This window comes from Poecilia latipinna, unplaced genomic scaffold, assembly GCF_001443285.1.
Source record: "Poecilia latipinna isolate Pla-1442-1.1 unplaced genomic scaffold, P_latipinna-1.0 Scaffold7, whole genome shotgun sequence".
Lineage (NCBI taxonomy): Eukaryota > Metazoa > Chordata > Actinopteri > Cyprinodontiformes > Poeciliidae > Poecilia > Poecilia latipinna.
Genome location: NW_015112623.1, coordinates 601,148 through 610,133, shown reverse-complemented (window position 1 = coordinate 610,133; position 8,986 = coordinate 601,148). Strand labels below are relative to the sequence as shown.

At 39.2% G+C, this 8,986-nt stretch overlaps 2 protein-coding genes across 4 annotated transcripts in view; both read right to left on the bottom strand.

Annotated features, from left to right (window-relative positions):
• Positions 1–4,485, bottom strand: part of jade3 (jade family PHD finger 3) — a 14,751-nt gene extending 10,266 nt beyond the window's left edge. For 2 of the 3 annotated variants that reach the window (XR_001422933.1, XM_015022354.1), the window contains exons 1-5: positions 1,662–4,255; positions 1,008–1,067; positions 822–904; positions 580–737; positions 313–503 (exon numbers count right to left, since the gene is read on the bottom strand). Coding sequence is in view for 2 of the 3 variants with exons in the window: in XM_015022354.1 (XP_014877840.1) it covers positions 313–503; positions 580–737; positions 822–904; positions 1,008–1,067; positions 1,662–1,776 (607 nt within the window). In the remaining variant the exon portion in view is untranslated. The other variant, XM_015022463.1, reaches the window with a different exon arrangement.
• A 902-nt stretch (positions 4,486–5,387) lies between these two features.
• Positions 5,388–8,986, bottom strand: part of rp2 (RP2 activator of ARL3 GTPase) — a 9,798-nt gene continuing 6,199 nt past the window's right edge. The window contains exons 3-5 of the mRNA XM_015022920.1: positions 8,593–8,707; positions 6,229–6,314; positions 5,388–6,129 (exon numbers count right to left, since the gene is read on the bottom strand). Of these exons, the coding sequence (XP_014878406.1) occupies positions 6,046–6,129; positions 6,229–6,314; positions 8,593–8,707 (285 nt within the window). The 3' untranslated portion in view covers positions 5,388–6,045. The remainder of the gene's footprint in view (positions 6,130–6,228; positions 6,315–8,592; positions 8,708–8,986) is intronic.

Sequence of the window (8,986 nt, the reverse complement as noted above, 5' to 3'; positions counted from 1 at the left end):
TTTTTTTTTTTTTTTTTTTTTTTTGGTGAAAATGTCAGACTTTTCAATTGTTTTACAAACCATCCTAAAAAATAAAGATACAATGGTTCCATGTGAATTTAAAGGAGACATTTTCACAGCGGTCAATATTTATTATGAAGTAAATGAATAAATCTAAAATGCAAGGTGGATGGGCCAACAGATAAGTGGGGCAATGAATGGACAAAAACAACTTTAAAAATAATAAAAAAGTGTGGAAATTTATAAGAAATGACTTACCTCAGCAGTCTGGGGACATAAACAAAGAGAGCCGACATTTATAGATTTCCTTACCCATGTGACTCAGTTCACTGTTGAGCGCGTGCAGCCAGTACAGGTCCATGTCGTCCAGGTCGTAGCGGCACATGGCCTCCGCCAGCTCCTTGATGTTGACGTATCCGGGTTCCATCGCTTCCTGGCCCGAACACTGGATGTACTTCCTCTGGTGGGTGTAGAGCACTTCCTTGGACTTCTCTGTGGCGACTCTGAACAGGAGGGAAGCGAGGAGAACCCTTTCAGTGCCGAGCGGAGTGCTGAGCGCTCAGACGGGACGCGGCGTACCTCACGGACGGCTCGGGGATGGTGTCCGGACTGGCCAGCACCTGGACGCCCTTCTCCCAGTCCTGCTTCCAGCTGTCCGCCAGCAGGTAGTAGTCCTCCGGCGACACGTGGTGGGAATCTGGGATCTTCATGGCACTGATCAGGTCTTTTCTGAACACCTGGAGGACAGAAAGACAAAGTCTAGTGCGAGTCCTGATGTTTTTTGTTTTTTTGTTGTTGTTGTTTTTAAATTAGTTTCTTACTTCAGCTGGTTTTTTCGGGTCTGAGGCCGGGGTTCCAGATTTACTCTCATATTTGTGGGAGGAGCAGAAAGAGGTTGAAGGACCTAAAAGGAAAAAGGGACGAGCGAGTGTCGATTACAGAGAAGAGAAACACAAAGGAAGTCCAGGTTTTTGTGTCAGCGGGTGTCTCGGACAGATGGGACTCACTCTCGTTGTCGGAACTGTCGCTGCTGCTGGACGACCTGAGACGTTTCATCCTGTAACGTCCTGCAGGAGCAACGAGGCGGCTTTTAAAACCATCAGTCAGGACTCCAATTTTAGCAATTAATTACTTTTTTTTTTTTTTTTAAAGATTTTTTTTCTGGGGGGGTGGGAAATTCAGATTTTTTTATTTATTTTTTCACCTGAGCACTTTCCAGAGTGATGAGAAGAAGTACCATCTTGTTTTACAACTTCTTTTTATTTTGAATTTTCATTCAAGTCAGCTCACGGAAGAAAATCTAAAATAAAAGCCAATTTAAAACAAAAAAGATAATTTTGTCATTTGTAATTTTTTAAAAGAAAAGTGAGGGGAAAAATAAAAATCTATTAGAATTGAAAATTGAGCTTCTCTTGGTTACTTTCTGTCTGAAAAAGTGGAATATTGGGTGCACACTATTAGCGAAATTCTGATAACAGAAAAATAAAACATTTATAAATTAAAAAAAAGTGATTTATTTTCCGTCATTTGTCTTTGTTTTTAACAAAAAAGTGGAAAAAAAAAATGGCTGAAAAACTGGAAATCAAATTCGGAAAAAAAAAAATCTAAAAATTGATTTTTAAGTCTAGATTTGGTTGACGGAGAGGATGATGGGTACTCACCATAAACGTCAGACTGCAAAGCATGCCAGTGGAGTCTTCTGATAACTAACCTCTTTGTTTCATATCTGCAGGAGGGAAGACGCAAGTCAACTTTGTGTTTTACGATAATATGCATACTCCTGCTAAACTTTAAATACAGAAATAAATAAAGTGTAAATGCGTCATTAAGATTCTATGTGACAAACCAACACAAAGTGAAGCATCACTGCGGTACAAGTCAACAGGAGAGGCACATAAAACTAATGATTGTCAGTAAACGGCGGTTGAATGTCGCCCCTTTAAAAATATCTCTATTTTAAAAAAAAGAAAGAAAGAAAACCATGAATCACATCTGTCCACTATATTCTGCGTTGGTCTGCAACATAAAAATATGTCGAGGTTGTCATGGTAACGCATCAAACTTCAAGAGGTGCAAACAGTTCAGGAAGGCACTGTTTTCTTCAGGTGAGGTCCAGAACAAAACGTTTCCAGTGAACGGTTGAAATAAAACAAGTCAGACATCCTTCACTCTGGTTACGCTTCAGCAGAATCAAAGCCAAACAGAAGAAAAAAATATATATATAAAAAATAAAGCCAACAGCGTGTGTGTTTAGACTGGGTGGATGACTCATTACAAGTTCTCAAAAAGCTCATAGGCAAGGAGTAACCTCCTGTACAGTAAGTAAGCCTTTTCAACAGACAGGACATGCCTCACATTCCCCATGAGGACAGGACGGCAGGAGCAGCTGGAGGAGGAGGAAGACGCATCAAACTAGTTCCTCTTTCCACCGGGAACGGAGGAAACGTGCCCAGGCTTTCGACTGATTTCATTCAGACGTTTTTCCCACAGCGAAGCTCCTCGTTTGCCCTCACGCCCTGGATTTAATGAACTCAAAATTCAATTTTAGTTATTTACAACTTTGTCTGAGCTAAAAATCTGACTTTTGTGTTCTTTCGCGAGTGCACCGAGATTCGCCAAAGAGCGACGACGAACGCTTAACCTCGGTGAATTTCAGTGAATCGTGAGATAAAAACCCACTCACTGAGAAGGGTAGAAGTGGGGGATTTCTCAGTGACTTCGTCATGCTTGAGTGGAAACTAACAAAACAGTTGTCATGGGTTGAGAAAGTGCATGCAGTAATCTTTTTTTTTTGTTTTTAATGTTACATAAATGATAAAAAAAAAATAAGGATAAGAAGTTTTATTTATGTAGCATTTTTTCAGCAACAACGCAGTTCAGAGTGCTGAAAATGGATGAAATGTATAGTTGAGCGTAAATGTATGGCATGCACATATTTTCATAGACTGTGAATTTATTTTCTTTTTTTTTGTGAAGTTACAACAATAATGTGTCACATCAAAGAGAACAACACAAATTGGTGCATAATTATGAAGCAGAAGTAAAACGTTATCGGACTTCCAAACCGTTTCTGAAAACCAAGAGGTGTCGTTTTCTCCAATATTGTGTTTTTAATAGAAAGGGAATTAGAAGAAAGCTACTGGCTAATAAAGTCCTGTTAGCATTTTGGTACAAACCACACAGGCAGAACGGTAAACAACTGGAAGAAGGTGTTCTCTACTGAACTTCACGGAATACGTTTGAACCGGTAGGCGTCAGCCCTGAAATGACTGTACGCAACAGGTAAACATGGTGGTTCCAGCTCCATGTTTACCTGGACGGACGGTGTTACATATGGGGTGGCCCTGGAAGAAAACAGCTTAAACATTGCCTCTATTCATCCAATGAGATCAAGTTCGAGCTATTATCCAGAGAATAAGGGGCAAATGTTTCAGTTTGTAGACGAACAGAGCAGGTAGACGCATAACTCACCAGACTTGCTGCTGTAAATATCTATAAATGGTTCAATACCTTTTGAATTACTGTTCCGCTTCACAATTGTGGGCTACTGTGTGATGTTCCGTAGCATAAAAATCCCAACTAAACCCACTGAAGTAAAGTATTTGCTCAGTAGGCCTGGAAACAAATGCAAGCCACACTTTTCAGATTTTTATTTGGAGTCATAAATGGAATAATTGTGCATTGCTGGCGTATTCAAGGGGACTGAATACTTTTGGAAGGAACTATGAATGTTGGTGTATGGCATGTCTACATGCTACTCTTTAACTAGAGGCACTTTGGGTTGAGAATACAATGATTAAAGGGGTTTCCTCTGGATTTACTCATTTCTACCGACATTAATGTAACGTGTGGCTGTCGTATTGAGTTAAACGTCAAGCTGGGAGATTTATGTTGTGCTTCCATTACTAAAAAGAAGAACTAAACGGAGTTGTTGGCGCCAAACACTCCCTTCCACAGGCCTACACCAGGCTGTCTTGTAGGCTATAAAGTCAAACATGGCGCCACCTTCTTACAAAGATGTCACTTCCTACAGACATTAAGGCAAGTATTTACACAGCTCAAGTTGCTTAAATGCTCTGCGAAGATAATTACAAGTTTCTAAAGAGAGACTCCTCCACAGAGCAGGTAGTATTTGCGAAGCAAAAGCGCAGAAATGGCCTCGGTATAGCGTGAAAGGAGCAGGCCCCGTGGCCTGAATAAACCATCCAGGGTAAATCCTGGCACCCTGAACACACGAGCATATTGTTCACATTCCTCCCATCTTACCTTCCATCCACGGCCTTTCTCCGCTTTGCTCCCTTCAAACACACGGTCACACGGACCGAACATACATACAGTTATGAAAATATGGCCTGTGGTCCTAATATTAAATAAAATGTAAGCTTTTTGTACCCCACCACAGTGGGAATCTCCAGGCTGCAGTATGTCCACCACCAACACGGCACAACAGCTCTATTGTACCGCCCGTAGCGACGGGTCCTAAAGCCCGCCGCTTTTCCTCCGCCCTGGGTGCGCTCAATTTTGCACTCTGGCGCTTGCCGCTATGGTCAAACCAAACGCAAACACTTAACCTTATTGGGTGAATAGCCATTACAAGTAAATAATCGCCTAGACAAAAATCATTTAATCTATGGATTTTAATATGAATCTGGCATTTCATAAAGGTCATAGTTACACACATACTTTCTAGAAAAAAAAAAATCAATATACAAATACAAATAAATTGACAAATTTCACATGGCATGTTTTTATGGGTGTTCTTAGAAGTGACTGTAAAAACATAAATCAGAAGTGATGATTAAAAAAACAGGAACAGTATGGTAATGATTTATATGCTTTTTTTGTTTGTTTTTTATATCACTGGGTAAAGTGAAGTCTGTAAACGAGGTCATCAGTTTATAATGAGACGTATGATTCAGGTCAGTGGAATACATGTGAATTACGGAGGATTTGTTTTTTTCTCTCGACCAAAAACTCCAACTAAACTCATCATCCAGAAGAGAGACTAAACCAATTTAGTTGGACTAATAGTAAATAATTAATCAACAATAGTGAATCAACTAGTGTGCTTGCATTTTCAGTCTCTTTAAATGGACGTTTAGAGGCTTTGAACAAAAAAAAAGAAGACAAATTCACAAAGAGGAAGAAGAGCATTTCCCTTTTGACCAGCGTCTATTTTTTCCACATCTGTTATCAGGCTGAGTATGAGTAACAAGGTAAATTTTACTTTAGACATTCCTTTTTTCAGCCTTTAAAGTTGTGAAGAAGAAACAGAGATTTTCTTTCAGTCATCTTACAAAATAACATTTTACAAAATATATATTCACATATAGTTGATTATTTTGTTTCTATACAAAAAAAAAGTCCAGTAATGAATATAAAAAATATATATGTAAAAAAACAACAACAAGTTGCCTACTTTAAAAATCCAGCCTCTCTCCTGTGTTTATGTGTTGGCGAAAACAGATACGGTAACTTAAAATCAACTTTTCACAACCTGGTTTGGGCCTAAGAACTAAGAGTATAAACATGGTCATCACCTATACAGCACATTTTTATATACACATTTTGAACAGAGAAAAATCCAGTATTTAAACCACAAACACACATAATTCTAAGAGAAACCATATGCTCCCTTCATTTGCTCCCACCCTCATTTGCTCTCTTTTATCCTAGAAATCAATAAAAAGTAACATTTTAAATAAAGCACATAAAAAAGACATTTATAGAAACAGCTACATTCACGAAAGATGGATGAAAGCAGAGTTACAAAATACATTCACAGAAACATAAATAATCACAGCACTCTTAGGAACTAACATTTGAGTGGTTTGCAGCCTTTTCTTCCCTCGGCATTAAAAAAACGAAAACAAAAAAAAAATAAAAAATAAAAAAAATGTAATAACTTTTTCATGCAATTGTGAAAACTGACTCATTCGATCCAAGGCAACATCAAACGGTGCGGAGAATTTTCCGTTCCCGCCTTTCACCCCGTAAAAAGGAATCTCAATCAGCTCAGGCAGCTTGTTTGGACGGCCGACTTATTTACAAACCCATCTGCATGTCGGCAAAGTTGAAGAAGCTGTCGACGTCTCGGGTTGACGTATTTTTATTGTCTGAAACAAAAATCTGAAGAAAAAAGAAGAACATAAGTGAGGCTACGTGTGTGAGCGCTTAAAGAAGAAAAACGCTCCAAAAGTGAAAAAAAAAAAAAGTAAAAATGCCTACCTTAGTGCCACTAAAAACCTCGCTGGCGATGGTCTTGCATCCTTCCACTGCTCCATCACCGTTCAGCTCCAGGGCAGTGACCGGGCCTTGAGTGGAGAGACAGAAAAATTCAGAGTCAGGGCAACCACACCCCTGATCCCAGTGTGGGGACTCGGACCGATCCCAATCCCTTCAACATTCCGCTCACGTTTTTCAAACAGAAACAGCAAAGGGCTTCCCCGTGGAAGCAGAGGTTTTCATATTGAGGGTTCTGGGGGACTTATGCAACATTTACCACGTCCACACACACAAAGCAAATGTATTCAAAGGAGATCATGACAGAAAAAAAAAAAAAAAATGTGTCAAACTTGAGGCCTGTGGGCCAAATCTGGCCCACAATAACATTTTTATGTGGTCCTCAAGACTCCAGAGTGTTTCATAAATAGAACTTATAGATGACGGTTGTGTGCTTAAATATTAATTCAGTAAAATCAAATAAGTTTTATTTGTATAGTGCCAAACTCTAATGTAGAAAGATGTTAAAATATTATTTAATTTCAGTACTCATCGAATGCAGACATTATGACGGCATTAGGACTGTTGTAGATGAGAAAAAGGGGATAAATTTCTGCCCCCCAAAAAAACTGTCTAACTTTTAGATTAATCTAAAAAAATTTCTAAATAAATAAATAAATAATCTGGTAATCTCAAAATTTCTGAGATTTCCTTACAAATTTTCAACGCATCTTAAAAATCTTCATGTATTTTTCTAAAGAATTTACTGACATTCTGACAAAATGCTAGTTTATTGGCTTCCATCTACCATGGCCCTAACACACCACTGTAAAACACAGCTATAATACCCAACAGATTGTCAATAGATAGTTTTATTAATACGTTTCAGGACAGCTGTCCCTTTTGGGACACTCATAATCTTGCCGTGGCCCGAAATGAAAATGAAAATGAATTTGACACCCCTGACCTACAGTGTCTTGCAAAAGTATTCATCCCTACATTTTCTACTGTAACCTGATTTAACTGGCTCTGATGTGACAAACACCACAAAGTACACATTAGTGTAAAAGAAACAAAAACGTGTTTATATTTTGGTACTTTCACTCCAATTCCAGCTCCCAGTATTTTTAATACACTACAGTGCTAAAGGTTTTACCTTCACGCACGCACGCACGCACATGCACAGTCATGTTTTCATCACTTGTGGGGACTTTACATTGACTTCCATTAATTTCTACAGCCTAACCCTTACCCTACACCTTATCCTAACCCTACCCATCACATTCCTAACCACTAACCCAAAAGTAACAATTTCCCTCCAGGGGACCAAGAAAAAGTCCCCACAAGGAGCAATGGTTCCCATAACCCCACATTGTAGAAAGAAATAGGTTCCCATAAGGATATAAAAACCACACACACATGCATGTGCACACACACAAAATGTTGAAGGGTAATTGTAGTCTTAACATGATATCAGCTCACTATTTCCAACTATTGGAGCTTCAACTCTTCCAGGAAGGCTTTCCATGAGTGTGTTAATTGGATTTTTTTTTAATCAAGGTCCCGGAAGCCCATTTGTGAGATCGGACACTGATGTTGGACAAGAAGGCCTGGCTCACAGTCTTTTGCAGGCACCAACAGGTTTTCTTCCAGGATTGCCCTGCATTTAGCTTCATTCAGAGCATGATGCTGCCACCACCCAGTCTCTTCAGATGGATGTTATATTTAAGTGGAAAAGTCTCTCATCTATTCTCCACACACAATGTTTTGCATATAGGACAGGAAGTTTAGTTTTTGTTTCGTTTGACCAGTGGACAATCTTCCATGTAACTGTGGAACTGAAGGCGTCCCGTTCGCCGTCAGTTCCAACATGACTGACGGTGAACGGGACTTCTGCATAGGTTTATCTTACTAAAAATGATTAGGATGTATTCTTCTCATTTTCAGATGATGGGTATGAAACCAAAAAGAGATATTGATGTTGCTGCTTTGAAAGTAACAAAATGGGGAAAACCTCAAGGGGCATGACAACTTTTGCAGGGTTACTGTATTTTTATTCTTCCTCAGTCCATAATCACATGAGAAAATTAAATAAAGTTACGCTTCTGTTTATATTTGAAGGCGTCGGAACAACACAGGACAGGAATTCAAAGAATTTCAGACATGCCTTGGTGTGTTTCACATGGATCTGCTGTATAATGCAGGGCACGCGGAAGCGCACACATATGAGAACCTTTCTAAGATTACACCAGGCTTTACAAATGCACTAAATAGCTGCTAGAATTATGAAACAACTTCCTCAAATGACTGGGAGATATTAAGCTGAATTACAGTTCAGTTGAGGAATTAGATGAAGTAAAATGAACATACCTTTGTTGATCCACTCCACAAGGTCATCTGCGCTGTTCTGAAACACACGCCTTGCATCCTCAGGCTTCATAGAGACCTCCTTAGTCTGTACCAGCACAAATCCTTTAGAAGTGGCCTGTACAAGAAGAGAAGAGAAGTGAGTCCATGGCAGCTAAAAGTGAGTCATGAAGCCTTTAAAAGATTCCTCATTAAAAGATGTGCCTTGCTGGAAGAAGTTTCATCCTTCCTCGCATGAGAATCCGGTCTCATGCTTGTGCAGTGATGAACTTTCTTTTAAAGTGACACCAAACATCTCTGGAATGTTTACACAGAGAGACAGCCACCGTAGCCTGGTGGCTGGCATTTATACAAAAAAAAAAAAAAAAAAAAAAAAAAAAAAAAAACCCAAAAGAAA